At 41.2% G+C, this 20,490-nt stretch overlaps 2 protein-coding genes across 3 annotated transcripts; both read right to left on the bottom strand.

Moving 5' to 3' along the window:
- Positions 1 to 1,331: 1,331 nt before the first annotated feature.
- Positions 1,332 to 3,880, bottom strand: LOC121815066 (interactor protein for cytohesin exchange factors 1-like). The gene is made up of 3 exons (XM_042224040.1): positions 3,385 to 3,880; positions 3,135 to 3,307; positions 1,332 to 2,172 (listed from the first exon to the last, which is right to left on the bottom strand). Exons 1-3 carry the CDS (start codon positions 3,530 to 3,532, stop codon positions 1,972 to 1,974), a joined length of 522 nt encoding a protein of 173 aa, XP_042079974.1. The 5' UTR covers positions 3,533 to 3,880; the 3' UTR covers positions 1,332 to 1,971.
- A 264-nt stretch (positions 3,881 to 4,144) lies between these two features.
- Positions 4,145 to 19,735, bottom strand: ipcef1 (interaction protein for cytohesin exchange factors 1). 2 transcript variants are annotated; one of them, XM_014336023.2, is made up of 9 exons: positions 16,815 to 19,735; positions 12,163 to 12,332; positions 11,001 to 11,074; positions 10,724 to 10,795; positions 9,974 to 10,029; positions 8,466 to 8,554; positions 6,236 to 6,491; positions 5,986 to 6,158; positions 4,145 to 4,987 (listed from the first exon to the last, which is right to left on the bottom strand). In XM_014336023.2, exons 2-9 carry the CDS (start codon positions 12,319 to 12,321, stop codon positions 4,787 to 4,789), a joined length of 1,080 nt encoding a protein of 359 aa, XP_014191509.1. In that variant the 5' UTR covers positions 12,322 to 12,332; positions 16,815 to 19,735; the 3' UTR covers positions 4,145 to 4,786. The 2 variants fall into 2 exon arrangements, with proteins under 2 accessions (XP_014191509.1, XP_005929943.1); XM_005929881.3 differs by having other exon boundaries at positions 17,753 to 19,734.
- Positions 19,736 to 20,490: the final 755 nt, after the last annotated feature.

Here is a 20,490-nt window from a genome sequence, read left to right as displayed (position 1 = left end):
GGACTGGCAGACCGGGGTGGTGGTCCCCATCTTTAAGAAGGGGGATCACACTCCTCAGCCTCCCTGGGAAAGTCTATGCCAGGGTGCTGGAAAGGAGAGTTCGTCCTGCTAGTCGAACCTCGGATACAGGAGGAACAATGCGGTTTTCGTCCTGGTCGCGGAACACTGGACCAGCTCTTTATCCTCTCCAGGATACTTGAGGGTGCATGGGAGTTTGCCCAACCAGTCTACATGTGTTTTGTGGACTTGGAGAAGGCATTCGACCGTGTCCCTCGGGGTGTCCTGTGGGAGGTGTTGCGGGAGTATGGGGTGTCTGGCCCATTGCTACGGGCCATTCGATCCCTATACAACCGTTGCAAGAGCTTGGTTCGCATTGCCGGCAATAAGTCGGACTCGTTCCTGGGCGGATGATGCCCATATGGAAAAGAAATAGAAAAAACTTATAAAAGACTTGCATAAGATGTGGCCTACTTCATATAGTGAATCATATAAGGCTTATATGATTTACTCATGAAAGTGGCCACTTTCATATATTGTTTTAGTAAGTATCCAAAACATACAAGTTTCATTTATATAATTTTTCAAGGGATCTTATATCTGTTTTCACTCTTGTATGCTTTTCATACAAGTTTCACACAAGACAGATACAAACTTTATAAGATTTATATATATCTTTTCCATATGGGTGGCTCCGATTCTGTCATAATTTTTATGGACGGGATTTCTAGGCGCAGCCAAGTGGCGGAGGGCTTTCACTTCGATGGCCTCAGAATCTCATCTCTGCTTTTTGCGGATGATGTGGTTCTGTTGGCTTCATCGGGTGAGGGCCTCCAGCTCCCACTGGAACGGTTCGCAGCCGAGTGTGAAGCAGCGGGAATGAGGATCAGCACCTCCAAATCTGAGGCCATGGTTCTCAGCCGGAAAAGGGTGGAGTGCCCACTCCGGGTTGGGGATGAGTTCCTGCCCCAAGTGGAGGAGTTCAAGTATCTCGGGGTCTTGGGCGTGAGTGATGGGAGAAGGGTGAGAAGTTCAGCCATCCGGGAGGGGCTCAGAGTAGAGCTGCTGCTCCTCCACATCAAAAGGAGCCAGCTGAGGTGGTTCGGGCATCTGACAAGGATGCCCCCTGGGTGAGGTGTTCCGGGCATGTCCCACCGGGAGGAGGCCCCGGGGCAGACCCAGGACACGCTGGAGAGATTTATCTTTTTTATTATTATTAATCCTTTATTTATCCAGGTAAAAAATCTCATTGAGATTAAAAATCTCATTTCCAAGAGAGACCTTCATCTCTCGGCTGAAATGGGAACGCCTTGGTGTTCCCCCGGATAAGCTGGAGGAGGTGGCTAGGGAGAGGGAGGTCTGGGCTTCTCTGCTTAGGCTGCTGCCCCCGCGAACCGGCCCCGGATAAAGCAGAAGAAGATGGATGGATGGAAGTATTTGTGAAGCTGTGACTCAACATGTCAATTTTTTTCCAATTTCAAAGAATCCTTCCAAAAGTTGCTGAATCCAACACTTTAGTCACTTCTAAGCTGGAATGATCCCCACTTCACATAAAACCATCATGCAGATCCATCATTTCCTTTGGAGTATTCCTGCTAAAGAAACAAACTGAAAAAAGTCACACAAGCTACTTGGTGGAAGTCATCTCTTTTTAAATAAAATAAACAGAAATTATATATTAAAAAAATACATCCACAAAAATAAAGCAAATCGTCAAAAAAAAAAAACATTAATCAAATACAAATTAAAGTTTTGGCTTGAAATTAAAAACAGTGTTTCCTAAGCTTTAAAGACCTACAAACATTCCAATCTGCTGCATGAAAAGAAGTGAGGTGAAAAGCATTTAAAAGTTAACCTCGAGTAAACTTGTAGCATTGTTATTCAATCCAGAGTAGGAACCAACTTCCTCTCATCACAGGATGATGGTGGGGTTTAGGCATTTTTGTCTTTCAGTGTCTTTCAGACTTCATAACGTTACTGTACAGCAGTGTTGGGCAGCTCTAAAATCTCAGACGCTATCCCGTCTGGGCTTGTGGCACCCTCCGCTTCCTGGTTGTGCTGAAGGATATCTTGCAGCAGGATGGTGTTGGAGAGTCTCCACTCCCTGTACATGAGCGCTGTGACATTTGGTTCATTCAGGATCTTCTCCAAAGCCAGCAGCTCGGACTCTTTAGCCTGAAAAACACGAGTGTTAGAAACATGCAGTGATCCTCCATCAGGCATCAGCTCATGAAGGAATCCAAACAGGGTGTAGATTACTCTAATGTTTAGTGTAGGGTGTCCCCAAAAGCGGGTCAGTTCCCATTAACTCCCTTGTTAAAATGTCCAGTTTTACAGAAGAAAAGACCTGCTACAAGAAAACAGCTCAGGTCGGGAGCGATAGTTTGGAGATATTATTGTTAATAAAGTCAGAGGCAGTCACAGAAATAGTCAGTCTGCATGTCAACATCGATTGACCCTGTATTATGCAGGACAGCTAGCATTAGCTGATAGCTTAGCAATTCAACATTGCAGTTGGCCATTGATCAAAGACCACTGATCAATGGCCACGAGTACCATTAATTATTGATCACCAACCAAACTAAGTTAACAATAAAGGATCTTGAACACCCTCTGCACCACTTACCACACATGTAGCCGAACACTAACATCTGTTACAGCTCTGCTGCTTCAAGGACAGGTGCAGACAATCCTTACCACCATGATACCTGGATTCATTTTCAAGAATAGCTCCTTACTGTATCATATTCGTATGTGTATATGTGTATTTCTATGTAATTGACTGGTGTTACACAGTAATTTTTTCCAAATTTTGGGATAAATAAAGAATTTATTGTTTGATATTATCTAAGTATGTGGTTTAGCTTCTTATATTAAACTGGCTGTAAACATGATAATTTCGACTGTAAAATTGGACACTTTAACACGTCTTTTGGGATTGACTCACTTTTGGAGCCAGGCTGAAGCAGCCATTAGAGGAATCAACACGCTGTTTGGATTCCTCCATCAGCTGATGAAAGATGGCCCTTTGACATTTCAACCCCAGGGTCTGCTGCTTGATAACAGCACGTGTAACTGAGTACCTAACCCTTTCATTTTTTTTTGGCATTTAGTTAAAGACAAAAGTTCAGACTCACCTTTAATGTGCTTTTGAGTATCCGGACCAGGTGAACCTTTTCGTTGACTTTTTCATTCTTACATCGCCGGATAAATGAGGCCCTGAAGTCCCTCTGAAATGTCTGTCCAGTTGGATTGACGCTGGCTGCTTTCAGATGGTTGTAGAGGCTCTCCATCTCATCTGGCGTTTTTTCTGGAAACAGGAAAAAAATCAGTAAGGTTAAGTAGCAGGAGACGACATGATAACCACGTGTAGCTGCAGGTGTTTACCCTGGACTGTGTCCTCCTCTTTTTCCTCTCTAACATGAATTAGAGGAGGAGTCTGTGTTCCGCTGGTTTCATCCTGCTTGGGGAGGTCCAGCCAGGACAGACGACCACTGCCCTCAGAAACTGGTCTTTGTCTTCGGTTTTTGCTCATAGAGCTTCCAGCCGAGCTGGTTCTACTTCTGCTTTCAGTGATTATTGATGAGACGGTGGGGAGTGAGGTGCAGGATAAAGACTCCCAGGGTGGCTGAAGACGGTTTCCCTGTGAAAAGGGCAGAAAGTGTTTCAGAATATGTGTTTTCAGTCATTTTAAATTTAAGATTAACCCTTGATTAACCCCTATCCCAGTGAGAGATACAACCTGGACAAGTTGTCAGTCTGTCACAGGACTAACACAGAGGGGAAAAAACAGTTCACACTCACAGGCATGCTAGAACAACCAATCAACCTGACCCCATACACGTCTTTGGAATATGGTAGGAAACTGGAAAAAACCCACTTAGGAATCAGGAAAGGAGCCAGCTGAGGTGGTTCGGGCATCTGACAAGGATGCCCCCTGGGTGAGGTGTTCCGGGCATGTCCCACCGGGAGGAGGCCCCCGGGGCAGACCCAGGACACGCTGGAGAGATTGTATCTTTTTTATTATTATTAATCCTTTATTTATCCAGGTAAAAAATCTCATTGAGATTAAAAATCTCATTTCCAAGAGAGACCTTCATCTCTCGGCTGAAATGGGAACGCCTTGGTGTTCCCCCGGATAAGCTGGAGGAGGTGGCTAGGGAGAGGGAGGTCTGGGCTTCTCTGCTTAGGCTGCTGCCCCCGCGAACCGGCCCCGGATAAAGCAGAAGAAGATGGATGGATGGAAGTATTTGTGAAGCTGTGACTCAACATGTCAATTTTTTTCCAATTTCAAAGAATCCTTCCAAAAGTTGCTGAATCCAACACTTTAGTCACTTCTAAGCTGGAATGATCCCCACTTCACATAAAACCATCATGCAGATCCATCATTTCCTTTGGAGTATTCCTGCTAAAGAAACAAACTGAAAAAAGTCACACAAGCTACTTGGTGGAAGTCATCTCTTTTTAAATAAAATAAACAGAAATTATATATTAAAAAAATACATCCACAAAAATAAAGCAAATCGTCAAAAAAAAAAAAAACATTAATCAAATACAAATTAAAGTTTTGGCTTGAAATTAAAAACAGTGTTTCCTAAGCTTTAAAGACCTACAAACATTCCAATCTGCTGCATGAAAAGAAGTGAGGTGAAAAGCATTTAAAAGTTAACCTCGAGTAAACTTGTAGCATTGTTATTCAATCCAGAGTAGGAACCAACTTCCTCTCATCACAGGATGATGGTGGGGTTTAGACATTTTTGTCTTTCAGTGTCTTTCAGACTTCATAACGTTACTGTACAGCAGTGTTGGGCAGCTCTAAAATCTCAGACGCTATCCCGTCTGGGCTTGTGGCACCCTCCGCTTCCTGGTTGTGCTGAAGGATATCTTGCAGCAGGATGGTGTTGGAGAGTCTCCACTCCCTGTACATGAGCGCTGTGAGATTTGGTTCATTCAGGATCTTCTCCAAAGCCAGCAGCTCGGACTCTTTAGCCTGAAAAACACGAGTGTTAGAAACATGCAGTGATCCTCCATCAGGCATCAGCTCATGAAGGAATCCAAACAGGGTGTAGATTACTCTAATGTTTAGTGTAGGGTGTCCCCAAAAGCGGGTCAGTTCCCATTAACTCCCTTGTTAAAATGTCCAGTTTTACAGAAGAAAAGACCTGCTACAAGAAAACAGCTCAGGTCGGGAGCGATAGTTTGGAGATATTATTGTTAATAAAGTCAGAGGCAGTCACAGAAATAGTCTCCTTAAATAAAAATCTAGGGATTTATTAGATAGTCAGTCTGCATGTCAACATCGATTGACCCTGTATTATGCAGGACAGCTAGCATTAGCTGATAGCTTAGCAATTCAACATTGCAGTTGGCCATTGATCAAAGACCACTGATCAATGGCCACGAGTACCATTAATTATTGATCACCAACCAAACTAAGTTAACAATAAAGGATCTTGAACACCCTCTGCACCACTTACCACACATGTAGCCGAACACTAACATCTGTTACAGCTCTGCTGCTTCAAGGACAGGTGCAGACAATCCTTACCACCATGATACCTGGATTCATTTTCAAGAATAGCTCCTTACTGTATCATATTCGTATGTGTATATGTGTATTTCTATGTAATTGACTGGTGTTACACAGTAATTTTTTCCAAATTTTGGGATAAATAAAGAATTTATTGTTTGATATTATCTAAGTATGTGGTTTAGCTTCTTATATTAAACTGGCTGTAAACATGATAATTTCGACTGTAAAATTGGACACTTTAACACGTCTTTTGGGATTGACTCACTTTTGGAGCCAGGCTGAAGCAGCCATTAGAGGAATCAACACGCTGTTTGGATTCCTCCATCAGCTGATGAAAGATGGCCCTTTGACATTTCAGCCCCAGGGTCTGCTGCTTGATAACAGCACGTGTAACTGAGTACCTAACCCTTTCATTTTTTTTTGGCATTTAATTAAAGACAAAAGTTCAGACTCACCTTTAATGTGCTTTTGAGTATCCGGACCAGGTGAACCTTTTCGTTGACTTTTTCATTCTTACATCGCCGGATAAATGAGGCCCTGAAGTCCCTCTGAAATGTCTGTCCAGTTGGATTGACGCTGGCTGCTTTCAGATGGTTGTAGAGGCTCTCCATCTCATCTGGCGTTTTTTCTGGAAACAGGAAAAAAATCAGTAAGGTTAAGTAGCAGGAGACGACATGATAACCACGTGTAGCTGCAGGTGTTTACCCTGGACTGTGTCCTCCTCTTTTTCCTCTCTAACATGAATTAGAGGAGGAGTCTGTGTTCCGCTGGTTTCATCCTGCTTGGGGAGGTCCAGCCAGGACAGACGACCACTGCCCTCAGAAACTGGTCTTTGTCTTCGGTTTTTGCTCATAGAGCTTCCAGCCGAGCTGGTTCTACTTCTGCTTTCAGTGATTATTGATGAGACGGTGGGGAGTGAGGTGCAGGATAAAGACTCCCAGGGTGGCTGAAGACGGTTTCCCTGTGAAAAGGGCAGAAAGTGTTTCAGAATATGTGTTTTCAGTCATTTTAAATTTAAGATTAACCCTTGATTAACCCCTATCCCAGTGAGAGATACAACCTGGACAAGTTGTCAGTCTGTCACAGGACTAACACAGAGGGGAAAAAACAGTTCACACTCACAGGCATGCTAGAACAACCAATCAACCTGACCCCATACACGTCTTTGGAATATGGTAGGAAACTGGAAAAAACCCACTTAGGAATCAGGAGAACATACCTATCAAATGTTTAAACTGAGCAAGTGTACCATTTTAAATAAAAATATGATATCTCTTTTTATCTCTTTTTGAATCTTCTTTTCAAATGTTCTGGCAGGAAAACATGTCAAAATAGTCTCACAGAGGACTCTAGCTGCTCAGCAACTCTGAATCTTCCCTGTTGTATTTTTGGTTTCATGATGCTCATGAGTTTCATTGACCTACTAATGATCATGTGCCAAGGTATGAAAAAGGATGTGGGTCTTTATCAGGACATGTGTGCGCCATGACCTCCCCAGTGTTACCCATTCTAGCCAACCTTTGTATGGAGGAAGTGGAAGTGGCTAGGTGGAACAGGAAAGGAACATCACCTAGCCTCTGGTACAGATACGTGGATGACACCAATTGTTCACGTGAATCATTGTTCAGGTCAACTCAGTGATATAACAAAGGATAATAATAATTTGCTGTTTCTGGACTGTACTGTGCACATTGAGGAGAATGGAAACCTCAACATTGAAGTTTACCGGAGGCCCATGCACACAGACCATTAAATAATCCTATGCTGACACTACCATCTGGAAGAAACTTAGAGTAATCAGGACCCTCCAACAGCGGGCAGAAACTGTTCCCTCTAAGGCATCAGGGAAACAAAAGGAGCACACAAATGTAAAGGTTATGCCAGCTTTCATTAAATCAGCAAAGATGTACAGTAAAGACTTAAAAAAACTCAAAGAAGTCACTTTTCTTGCCAAGATCCTGAGATTATCTGAAATCAGTGTGCTGGAATAATTAAGTGAAGTTCGAGCTGGGATTCTGTGAGGGTTGGAGGAATTATTAAAGGAAGAGAATTACAATGAATGCAAGGTTGGTGAAGAAGGACTTGTTTTGGTTCTTAGAGAGGTAGAGCCAATCATGTATCATTCACTGCTGCCACTGTTAACTTTGAGTTAATTGGGCTGCTCCAACTTTGTGAATAGGAAATCCAAATTGAGGGAGAATTCCAGATGAAGATCTGAATCTGGAACAAGGCCTAGGAGCTGGGTACTCAGCTTTTAGTGCCCCAATACACCCACCAGCACAGGTTGCTTCAAATACTGATGGTGCTATAGCCACAGCTACGTACCATTTAAACCAGCATTTACAGCGTGCGTACCCACCACAGTATCTTTCTGAACAATAGGTTTTCCCATTCAGTCAAAAGTTTCACATCAGCGCTGTTACAGGAAGTCAAAACTGAACGCAAACTAATCACAGAGTTTGAGGTTTTTTGTTTTCAGAAAGGGTTGGGGTTAGAAAACCGACACAGTCTTACACAAAATTGAGAAATGCACCACTGGCTGAAACAACACCAAAACAACAGCTTGTGCCGGCGGACGTGACATCACAGGTTATAGCTTCTTTGGCCTCATCATGCACAGAGTGCAGCTTGTATTAATGTTATTGATCAGTGTACATAAAGATGGGCATCGTGATGACACCCCAAACTAATGCCAAGGTATTTCAGAAACTGGTGTTACCAACTATGGTTTCAAATCGATCAATCAAAATCAATACAACAGCCTGAACAAACTTTGCCAGAGTTTTCCTCAGTGGTCATTTGTGGTACTGCAGCTAAAAATGCTGCAGCCCAAAGACCATTTGTTCCCAAATGTATTACCCCATCTACAGTATGGCTAGTGCCTATTTTACTTTTACATTAAGCTCTTTTCTATGGACTTCATGCATTTACTTACATTTTGGGTGGCCACTGAATCCAGCTGAGAGTCAAGAGAAGAAAACGACAAGTCTTCTTCATCCTGATCACTCCCCTCACTGTAGCGCTCTGCACACACATGCATAAATAGAGACAATGTAAAGAAAGCAGCAAAGCAGAAAATAAATAGATGATGTGTGAAGGAAACTAGAGGACCAACAGATCAGTGAAAGAGATAACATGAGACAAGAAATGGGAAGACACATGAAGATGTGATGAAAATCAGAGTGAAAGAATGATAGAAAAAACAAAAAAGAAGGAAAAACTGAGAAAGGGTAAATGGGAAAAAAGGAATGAAAACTGGAAAGGAAGATGTAGCAATGGGAAAGGGAGAGGAAGTGTGTCAAGGAAAAAATATATGAAAAAGGGAAAAATACCACCTTCCTTTAAAGGCACAGGAATGAGCAAAGAAATTTTAGAAAACCAAATTTGTGAAGATGGAAAGGAAAGCTGGGATAATCAAAGAAAAGAAGAGGGTGCAGTGTGTGAAATGTTAGTTGTAAGAGAGATACATTAGTGGGAAGTAACTGTGGTCAGAAAGTTTACAGACACTCATCGTGAGTATGTCATGGTATTTTTTGGCATTAATGATTTCTCTACACAGTTCTTCATCCACAGTGGAAGGATTGCACAGCACACATCTCTAATGACTCTGAAAAAACAGGACTTTTGAGCTTTTGAGTGTATCCACATATTTTCATTAGGGCTGAGGTCAGGGCTTCGGGAAGGCCATTCTAAAAGCTTAATGTTAATTTGATTTAATCAGTTTTAATGTTTTTGGGATCATTGTCCCACAGGAGAACCCAAATGTGTCAGTTTCAACAAGTTTCAAATGTAGAGTTGAGGCAATGTTGAAGAATTTGCAGGTAGTCCTTCTTCTTTACTTTTTGTGGTTGACAGGGGTCAGCATGGGCACCCTGACTGGTCTGTAACTATGCAGACCATGCGTGTTCTGACACCTTTCTATCAGAACCAGCATAAACTTTTTCAGGAATTTAAGCTACAACGTCTTGTTTGCTGGATTGGCCACACAGGCCAGCCTTTGCTGCCTACGTGCATCAGTTAGCCTTGGCCCCCCGTGACCCTGTCACTGGTCCACCACCGTTCCCTCCTTGGAACCCTTTTGACAGATACTGACCCCTGCAGACTAGAAGCACCACACAAGTGCTGCAGGTTTGTAGATGCTCTGTCCCAGACGTCTGGCTATGACAGTTTGGCCCGTGTTGTTCAAATCTTTATGTTTGCCAGTTTCTGAGAACAAAATGTTCACCCTAATGTGCCTCACCCACTAACAGTTGCCACCATGATGATCAGTGTTATTCATGTCGCCTGTCAGTGGTCATAATGTTACGTTTGATTTAAAGAGTTCAAAGAAATTATTAAAAGCCAGAGTTACCCTGACAGTCATGCTCATGAGTGTGCGAAACTTCAGACTGCAGCTGTGTCACCATCATCATTTTGGTAGATTCTTATTTTTAATCCTCTCACCTTCACTGTTGATTGCCTCATCTAGTTCAGCTGCTTCTGTCAGTTTACTGATCCACCTGGACACACACACACACACACACACACACACACACACACACTGCATTAAACTCTACAAATGACACATAACATGCAACATACTACACGGTGTACTGCAATGAATCAATAAAAAGAAAGATGACATTAAAAGGATGGGAAGAGGAAATGACTGTACTTTCTGACACAGAATAGTGATACTTATTAGTTCAGAGCAAAGTTTCTCAGCCACCACTGGCTGAAGTGCAAATGTCACTAATTCTAGGCTTCACTCTTTTCTATAAGACTAAGCCACTAAAGTCAGGAGTGGGCATTCTGAGACAAACATGTCTGCAAAATCTCAACAGTTTCTGCCTTATGTGGATCAGTTTGAAAAGTTATGATGACATTTTTCTGCTGGTATAAACCCTCGAAGTGGGCCTAAGATGCTGATTTCCAGCATCACATGCATTACCAGACTGAACTGACCCCCTTTAAGCCAACCTCTGATTGGCTGCTCCATGTGTAAGGTTTAAACAGTAGATGGGAGGGGCATCTCTATCCAAATCTCTATAACATCATTCAGCACCAAGTGTATAAAAACTGTCAAAAGTCATATTTTATAGAAGAATTCATTCCTGTAAGTGTATGCAGTCAATGACAGGAAATAAAGAGAAGCAGTATCAGTCAACTCAATGACATATGATAAAATAATAACAATGGGTTAAAAGTACTCACTTATTCATTTCTATGTAGCTCTCAGCACCAATAGTAATAGTCACTACATTAGGATGACTGGCTGTTATGACACTGAAACACAACACAGAGCAAAGTAATGGTAAATTCAATGCACTATATAAAGCAGTTGGTGAAGATGTGGAAAACAAATGCCTTGCAGCGGATCTCTCACCACTGAGACATTTTTTTAAGATGCTTTAGCAACAGAGAGTGTACAAACAGCAAAAAGTCTTGTGGTTTAAGAGGGGAAAATTAAAAAAAACAAAACATGTCATACTATTTCTTCCTGGAGGTTTTGGCCTGTTCGATGGTAAAGCCTGACAGGTTGATGAATCCATCAGCTTTCTCAGCCTGCAGAGAGGAGCAAAATGAGCTCAGAAAACCTGATGAGAAACACTTTAATGCAGTGAAGTCTGCAGAAAACAATGTGTCTGTATCTCAGGTTCCTGTGTGATCTCAGCAAAGTGTCAGTGGTCAGAGCCAGAGGATGCACATCGCGGTGGACTGTGCTCTTTCTGTCTGTTTGGTTGCAGTTTGACCTACTTTGTGTCTTAGTGTGGTTTGACTATATGCTTATTTAAATTTACAGCTTCACAGAGATAAAGGGATTTACATATGATTCTTAACATATAAGAGATGTTTCTCTTTAAACACATTTATATGGAATATTAATGTATTTGTATCAAAGTAGAAACTTAAAAAATTTCAAAACCACGTAATTTAGTTATTTATTTTTCTAAAAGATGTCATGTGTGTCACACACAGGCAGCACTTCTTCTAAGGCTCACTTCAACAGTGAGTCAGGCCCCACAGACTCCCATGTTAAAACCTGCTTCAACAACAGTTTGGACTTCAACTGCAAAGGTTATTTTCATGTATAACTCACCCACTTAAAATCTATTTAGAGCTCCCCTCCACTTTAAACTAGATATCTTGGGCATGTTCGTGGCTTTTGGAGCAACTTTCATGCAATTGTCTGACACATCATATCCGAAAGTTTCACTGTGTGTACAGGTAAACATCGTGAGCTTCAGCACTCAGATATTTAGGTCTACTTTTTATCTCTGCGTGATGTCACAGAGTTAGGTACCCATAATATGGTCAACTCAGACACCAAAAGCCCCACCCAACTTCTATTTAAACTTTTAAGAGGGGCAACCAATCAGAATCAAGCTAGCTTCAAGGTAGGGTGGGCAGCTCAAATAAGGATAGATCCTCAAATGAGGAGTATAAGATAATGAAGGATTATTTTGAACTATGAATCATGCAAAGCCACTCTAATAGAGTCCAAGATTAAGAATACAGTGCTCATTCAAGTTTTCGCAAAGTCTCCGCAAACCGGGAACAGATTTTCTGATGCTAATCGCACATGTCAGACCTGAATTCTACTGCACGTTGTTTGAGCTGTAGGGCTTAACTGTGAGATAACTGTGGCTCACCATCTCGTTACTGTACCAGTACAGAGAGCTCCTCTGCAGGACAAACCAGTATCTCTTCCATCTGCTTCCCAGGAAGCTACGGCTCTCCTTCTTCCGGTGCAGCCATCCCTGACAGTCCACCGCTCCCAGGTCTTTGACCGAAACCCGACGCCGACTCATGGCTGCAGACTCTGCAGGAGAAGGAGGAAGGCAGGTTACAGGTTCAGATCTTCAGATCAGAGGGAGGAGCCATCCAACAATGATGCTCCTTAGGGGCCTCACATGTACTCAGACAACTGGACAACTATTTTTACTAATTTCAGACCTGCTTGCTTTATTGGATTTATTGAGTTATTTCTTCAGCTATAAGACCTGAGACACTTTAATGTACAATATTTAACTTATTCACCTGTATTTATTTTACCTCTATTGTTTTAAAATGTTGACTTTTATTTTATTGTATATCCATTTTTATTTATTCAGCTCCTTATTAAATTATACATTTATCTTTTTAGACAGATTTTCATTGTCTGTTCTTCTTGCAGTTTATCTTCCTGTATTTCCATTTTTAATTTACTTTTAACATTATTTTATTGATTGAAACTTATTTTAGTTTTACTTAACAAGCAGTTAAGTAAATTTGTACATTTGTGTCACATTTGTCAAATGCCCCTCGCTGCCTGCAGCTGTGAGCAGCAGGCTGAAACCCACAGAGCCTCGGTGTAGTGGTCATCCTATGTTCAGCCACTTTTGGTTTCCTGATTTGGTATTTATGAGTTTTCAAACAGACTCCTGATCTTCTCTGTAGACCTCAGTGTGTCCTAAAAATACAAAGGCCTGGGTAGTGCAAATGTTTTTAAATCATGCTGTCCTAATTCCACTGTTTACCGGTTTATCTGCACACTCTGATGTTCGGTTTTGGCACTAATTTTAGAATAAACAACATCATTGAGCTGCTTTCTGTCTCTTTTGATCAACTCATACAGATGAGACTGTTTCATTCTTTCTTTGTTGAGTCTGCCGTTTCATTTTCTATAAAAACAAGTTTCAGGAAGTCTTGACAGATAATTTGTGGTATTCTAATAACAATAGAGAACAAGCAAGGCACTCTGTCATAAGATAAAACTTTTTTTACTTTTATTAGGATCAGTGATGACTTAGAATTGATGCATGTTGATAGTTTTCTGCCAAACTGCTTGAAGAATCATCTCAAAACATAGTTTTACCTGTAGACACAATGCTTGAGCTGTTATGCTTGCAAGGTTTGGGTTTTGTTGTTGGACTTCTACCCACCCCACTGAAGAGCATCTGTCACAAAAGCCATGAGAGCAACGTTTTCTTCCTTTTTTGTTTTTGTAAACTTTCATTTTTTTATTTGTTGGTTTCAAAACAAACTAGAAAAAAAGTCGACCTGTGCAATGCGATCAGAGGTGCCACCATGATAACCTTCAGTATATCTGAAATTTGGACCATCTCAAAGGTGCAGAGTGCCATTGTGGACCCTTACCATCCTTGGGGTTTGCTTGTTTAACCCGCTCAAAGGTGGCACTAATAGAGTCATTTTTCTGTGTTTGTCTGACCCTTTTTGTATATTTATACTGACAGAGTGGGGTATTTAGTGTGTTTCATGTGCTGCATTATCTGCATGGCAAGTTTCCCAACTGGGACATTTTACTCTGTAACATCTGTGATATAATCTTAACTCTCATATTACTAACATTAATGCTCTGCAATTCTATCAGCACAGAAAGTTAACACCCAAAGTCAACCTACCAAAGAAATGCACGACTCATACGCTTATGTGGTTACAATAGAGAACAAAAAAAACATATGAACCAAACAAAAATAGGAACTAATGCTGCTCTCTTCTCACTCAAAGTGAAGTTTGGCCCCTGTTGCCCCAGTGGGCAAAGGTTTTCAATTTTGTCTATGTTTTGAATAAATTCTCTCTCTTTTCTATCCAAAATTTATGTCACTACCAGGTGTAAGTCTTCATCAGTATTATCCCTAACCCTGGGATAAGCTCGGACATCGCCCGGTTCAACAAGGTCTGCGTCAGGTGTTGAGGAACCAGGGCACCCTGACGAGAAGTGGGCTACTGGAACAAGAAGGCATCAGTGGGCAAGAGACGAAAACAGAGCGTTGTTGGAATGCTACTATGCAAGTAACCCTGGCGGAAGGGGCTACATGAATAGGATGACGGACCTATGGATTCTTCGATACCCAACATCGAAACAACGAAACAACTAGTAGCTCAGTGTTCCAACATTCTCACAGCTAGAGATTGACAAGGTACAACATAAATGCTACGGCAAGGGGGAGCCAGGACGCCAGGTCAGGGGGGAGATGTCATCACCCCCACCCGAGATTGGGTACAAAGCCCCAAGTGCGATAGGAGAAGGATCGTTGAGTGCGAGAGGAACTGGCCAAGCTTGAGACCTGGATCCCCCGTAGCCAGTTACCAAGATTAAGTGAAGTACCCTCAGAAGGTCTGCTAGATGATGTTAATGGATACTGGAATGCCTAGAATTGTACAAGATCAATGGGACCCTAAGAGCCTTCATCAGGAACTCAATGGGTATGTGGTGTACAACACTAGAGGCCAACTCCAAGCCCATAGCATAAGTCACCATCAAGTGTGGGATCTACCAAGGAGATGCTCTGTCCCCACTGCTGTTCTGCATAGGCCTGAACCAGTGAGATACCGACTACGGAATGGAGCAGTTGTCAGCCACCTCCTGTACATGGATGACATCAAGCTGTATGCGAATCTATGCGAGTGAACGAGACATCGATTCACTGATCCACACTACCAGGATATACAGCAATGACATTCGGGCTGGAGAAGTGTAGTCGGATGATAAGAAAGAGAGGGAAGTCAGAACTGAGGGGATCGAGCTACCAGAAGGCAACATTGCAGACATAGATCCCGCAGGCGAATGGGAACCATGAAGAGCCTGCTAGGAAAGCTGCAACCACCAAGTACCTGCAGAGGGTCAGGCAAGTCCTGAGGAGTCAGCTGAACAGTAAGAACAAGATCCAGGCTATCAACACCTATGCCCTGCCCGTGATCAGGTACCCAGCTGGTATAATAAGTTGGCCAAACACAGTGAGATGACTTTAGTCTCATGAACAACATTAGCTAATTGTTATTTACTAAGTAATCTTGAAATGACTGTTCAGTACAGGAATGAAGCCCAACAATCATGTTTTATAGTCCTGTGGTTTCAGCCTCAGATACTCAACTAATCAAAGTGATGTCATGACAAAAATGAATGACCAACAAAACATTTTTTCTCCTTCATTTCTGTCAAACAAAGCTGTATGTAACGTTTCTCGCGGTTAGTATCATGGTTGCTTCACTTCCGCACTGCTCCTACTTACAGTACGCACCGTACATAGTATGCGTAGTGTGCGTACTTCAAGCATGCAGACCCTGAATTGGGACACAGCCACAGCCAGGCTACAGAGGAAGTGACAGGTAGGTGAGACAGGTAAGAGAGGAGAGCTATGCTGGAGTAATAAAGGCATGAAGACCATGAACGTGAGCATTAAATAGTTTTTTTTCTTGAATAGGGTAACCATATATTCAATGTAAAATGAAAAACAAACAAACAAACAAAAACAACAAGTCCCAGGTAATCCACCCACACTAATCCCAAACCTTGATTCCAGAAAGATATGCATGACGGGTATTTACACACCAGTTTTACCAGCATTAAAAGCTCACTTCAAGTAAACCTACTAAAGGAATACATGACTCATGAACTTATGTGGTTATAAAAGAGAACAGATGAGTATATGTACCAAACAAAAATAGGAACAAAAATAGGAACTTAAGTTAAGCTGCTCTTTTACCACAACTTAACTCAACAGTCAAGTAACGCATCTAAACACAATGTTAAGCCTGACCCAAGAAAGCCATTCTACCTAATTTAGCATTTAGCAACGACAAGGAAAGGTGGTTTCAACAATGGCCCAAACACTAACATGGTGTGAATATCCGGGATGATCCCCCATTCATCTTAAATGTGCGCACGGTATGTGGCAAGAAGCTTTGCTTAAGTACAAAATTAGGTATTTACCCAAAACTAGCAAAACACAAACAGCAAAGAAGACTGCTGCCAGACAGGATGGAAGAGAGACCTGCAGCAGCTGACAACATTCTCATGTCAGCTGTCTGATGTCAGATACACTCACACAAACAGAAAGGAAGAGGAAATGAAGTTATGTATTCATTTATATCACAGTGTGGAAGTTGGTTTAATGAATATTAACACATTCACACAAATAGGATAGGGCAGGGAGGGGCATCACAGTTCTGCACTGTTCTGTATAAGTTATTGGGGAAACTTCAGGTTTAACCTTTCACTTCTAACGGGGGTGGTAATTTATGCGTCATAGTAGTATGCAGAAGTCTCCATGTACTGTCCAGTCACTTCTGTGTAAATTATGTAAATTCAGTTGTTAGTGTGCAGGTATAGGAGAGTCTGTAGGTTTTAGAGACAGTCTGATGTCTTTGAAGTCTTTGCCTTTCCTTAATTAGCAAGCATAATTTACAGGAAACACTGATTTTCTGTGTGTGTGTGTGTGTGTGTGTGTTTCCTGTAAGATTTGTGTTAAGCATGCCTTAAATCATGGTTGCTACAGCAAGACATTTTATAATTGCTGACCTTGCAAGTAGCCTAAGCGGACTTCCTGGTCCGAGTTCTGTTTTGATACTTAAACTTCACTTGTCCTCAGCCTTTACACTGCGTTTCATCTCTGTGAAGATAAGGCAAAGATATCCTGGACATGCTGATCATGAATATGTTGATACCAAAGTTGAGTATACAACATCTCTGTGGGTGTCATGTTCCACTGTTTAGTAGGTGGTATACATGTGTGCTATACGCTCAGGCTGCTGGGGGACTTCCCATGATGCACTGTGCACTTCTTTTCCACTCCACATGCATTTATAGCTGAACATGTATTAATATTTACATTGAATTATTTATCCTGTTTTTTGGTCTTTTTTCCTCATCGCTTTGCAACCAGTCACAGCATGGCCGCCCATTCCTGAGCCTGATTCTGTTGGAGGTCTCTTCTTCCCCACCATCACCAAGTGCTTACCTTACTTTACCTTACAATATAAAACAGTTTCATGGGATGCTGTATAAATGCAACTGCACTGAATCACAAGTTTCTGGTAGGAAAATGTATGAACGCATACCTGTAAAGAGCACGTGGTGTAATTGTGAGGTCCAAAACAGCTAAAAATAATATATGATATAATGAAATTTGATTTCTTTGTCTGTTTTTTAACACTTTACCTTGCACTTTAGAGGTTTACAGTATTAGAGATATTGCATGATGCTGCATATTTAATCTGTTAGCGGTTCCTTTTTTTGTTTTTTCTGTGTACTCTAAAACCAGTTTACCTCGGTCACCAAAAAACAAAACAAAAAACCCTCTACAGACTCACCGCTAATTGTATGAGACTGGGCAGATGTTTGTGGTCTCATTAGTCTTAACTTTACATGTCTCTCTCTAGCTAAGGTTTCTGTACACGCGCCAAATGAAACAGAGGGGGGACTGAAGCAAGAAACTTTGCCGAAACAAGCGCCCTTACCTGCAGTCTGGGTGTCCGGCAGTGTAATGCGTTTCCTGCAGACAGACGCGCAGCACAGGAGGAACTGAAGTGTGCTCCGCTTGTGAGAAGTTATGTTAACACATCAGCAGACCACAAAGTCACAAAATCACACTCACGCTCTACATAAACGCACCACTCAGACTCCACAGCGTCCTTCCTGTTTCGGTGCTCTTCGTGATCTTTATGCCCTCGTCTGTTTCTCAGAAACTTCCCTTTTGCTCTGTAGAAAATAAAACTTATTTTCAGGAAATTAAGCAAATTTATGCAGTGCTGTTTAGTTACAGTGGAGACATCAGTCTTCAGTATCTCACACCATTTCCCTCTTACAGTCAAATCAAAGAGACACATGTCATTGACATTCAGCCTTCTTGTAGAAGAAAATAAAACTTCAAGGCCGCCTTATTGCCAACTATAGTGGGGTGAAATGTGTTCATGCACCAGTCTGCATATTTTAGCTCTAAACATTTGTTTGCTACAAATTTCCTGAGCATCCACTCAAATATTACAGAAGAAAATGTGGACTATTCTAAAGATACACCTGAGTCTGTCTATTACACAGCTGCAGAGCTGAATGAGAGTTCAATAGTAGGCATAAGTTCAAACTGCAGTTCACCACAGGGTCCACGTGATGGAGCTGTTAGTCTTTGACAGCTTCATATGTGCCCTTTAAGATTATTACCTGAGGGACTAGCTCATTTAGAACCAGATAATGAACAGCTTACACTTTGCTTCATTGACACTGATCTTGTAACACAGCAAAGCCCGATTCAAACAACAGAATTCACTAATTATTTATAAAAAATAAAATAAAAAACACCAGAAAAGCTAAAGTTTGATTTAGCATTTAAACAGATTAAAGTGGACCTGTTATTGCCTTTTCTTGTTTTCTGTCATATATCTACTCTTAAAATGGTGGATGTTCATATTAAAATCGGACAAAATAAATAAATCAGTGAATGTGCAAGTTTTCTGTGAGCTCAGATGGGTGTCAGACAGTTTTTTTCTTGAGTCAGTGGGAGGAGATATTCCTAACATGGTCATCTCAGTTTTTCTTATGAAGGTTTATCTGCAGCTATAACACAACTCCAAAAAGCTACAACATTGTGTTAAATGTAAATAAAAAACAAAATGCAATGATTTTTCAAATCTCATGAGCCAATATTTTGTTCCCAGTGGAACATAAAAATCTATCAAATATTTAAATAATATCCTGTTAGCCCTGTGAGAGACTGGCAACTGTCCAGAGTATGCCCCGCCTCTTGCTCACTGGTAGCTGGAATAGGCTCCAGCCTCCCCCGGAGCCTGACAAATACATTATCATATTCCATGAAAAATACGAGCTGCAAAAAAGATGCATCTTTAATTTCAGAATAAGGTTCCTCAATGAAAAACTGACCTTCTCATAATCTACACTACATGATATCATGAAAAGATTCAGAGAATCTGGAGAAATTTCCGTGTGCAAAGAACAAGGATGAAAGTAACTATTGGATGCCAGTGACCTTCATGCCCTCAGGCATCACTGCATTAAAAAAATACAAATCTGTCATGGAAATTGGTGCATGGGCTCAGGAACGCCTGCAGAAATGCAGGTTAACCCTGTAACAGCAGGGGTATCATAACTGATACATGAGGCTTTGGGAGTTTATGAAACTTCTATATCATCAATATTACACAGAATCTAGGACAGGATATAAACAGCATGGGTTAAATGGTTTTGGCATTTGTTAGTATTTAAATTATCTGCAGTCACCAAATCAAAATGCTTCTTCTAAAATATATATTCAAATGTTTTATCTCATATGACTGTCAGGTACTAATAGAATATCAGTGCTCCTCACATTTTTGAGAACCAAGGACCCTACTGACCCTCTGCACTCAAATTCATTTTTTTATGTTTTTGTAGCTTAATACTTATCATTATAATCCAGCTGCTAATTTAACATAAAAAAATATATAAATTATAAGCTTTGCTATAACTTCCAAAAAATAAAAATATTGAACGCAAAGTTTCAAAATAAATTGCACTTTATTTTTCCAAAGCATTACAGAGGCAACAAAACACAGAGCTCTGAAGAGGGACCGTTTGTGCTTAATCAGACAGAGCAAAATCAGATTATGATGCATGAAGTTTGACAAAAGGACAACTTTACAAACCAGCTTCACTTTAGATCATCAAGAAACAAGTGAACTTCAACACTTCAACTTTGCTAAACAGCTGTTGCCAAAAGTGGCCATTAGAGGAAAATAAATAAACGTATACCCCTTATTCACTTCAGCTGATTTAAAAGGGATCAGTTCCGCCCATTTCCACTTCCAGGTTTTCATTTTTCACCACTGGGCCTTCCTGCACCCCATCCTCCCTCTGAAACAAGGCATTTTAACTCCTCCGTCTTTATGGCTACTATACATTTAGATCAATTCTGCAACACCCCACTTCAAACACAGCATTACAGTTGGCACCTCACATGCTCTACAACTTATTTATAGATTTACAGAACTAAGCATGAAAAAAAATCCTATTAATTTTTCTGCAAAAATAAAGGATGGTGTCAAACTTCTATTTTCTCTACAAAACTCATTTACCTCACTCAACTACGCCCTACATTTTTTACTTATGTCATGGACTCTGGGTTTTGTGCCTGAGCTTTCACTTTGTATTGATATTTTTTATAGTTTTGGTTCATTTCTAGTCAAGTTTGGATTCTGATGTTATG

The sequence above is a fragment of the Haplochromis burtoni genome, unplaced genomic scaffold (assembly GCF_018398535.1).
Source record: "Haplochromis burtoni strain Fernald_Lab_line unplaced genomic scaffold, NCSU_Asbu1 Contig_126, whole genome shotgun sequence".
Taxonomy (NCBI): Eukaryota; Metazoa; Chordata; class Actinopteri; order Cichliformes; family Cichlidae; genus Haplochromis; species Haplochromis burtoni.
This window is presented reverse-complemented; position numbering and strand designations above follow the sequence as displayed.

Bases quoted from the DNA above. Each gene is read 5' to 3' on its own strand.
- LOC121815066 (XM_042224040.1), bottom strand. From the start codon at position 3,532: ATGAGCAAAAACCGAAGACAAAGACCAGTTTCTGAGGGCAGTGGTCGT. The intron at 3,308-3,384 runs GTAAACACCTGC...TCCTGTTTCCAG, and splicing joins AGAGGAGGACACAGTCCAGG to AAAAAACGCCAGATGAGATG. The intron at 2,173-3,134 runs GTGAGTCTGAAC...CGTGTTTTTCAG, and splicing joins TACTCAAAAGCACATTAAAG to GCTAAAGAGTCCGAGCTGCT.
- ipcef1 (XM_014336023.2), bottom strand. From the start codon at position 12,321: ATGAGTCGGCGTCGGGTTTCGGTCAAAGACCTGGGAGCGGTGGACTGT. The intron at 6,159-6,235 runs GTAAACACCTGC...TCCTGTTTCCAG, and splicing joins AGAGGAGGACACAGTCCAGG to AAAAAACGCCAGATGAGATG. The intron at 4,988-5,985 runs GTGAGTCTGAAC...CGTGTTTTTCAG, and splicing joins TACTCAAAAGCACATTAAAG to GCTAAAGAGTCCGAGCTGCT.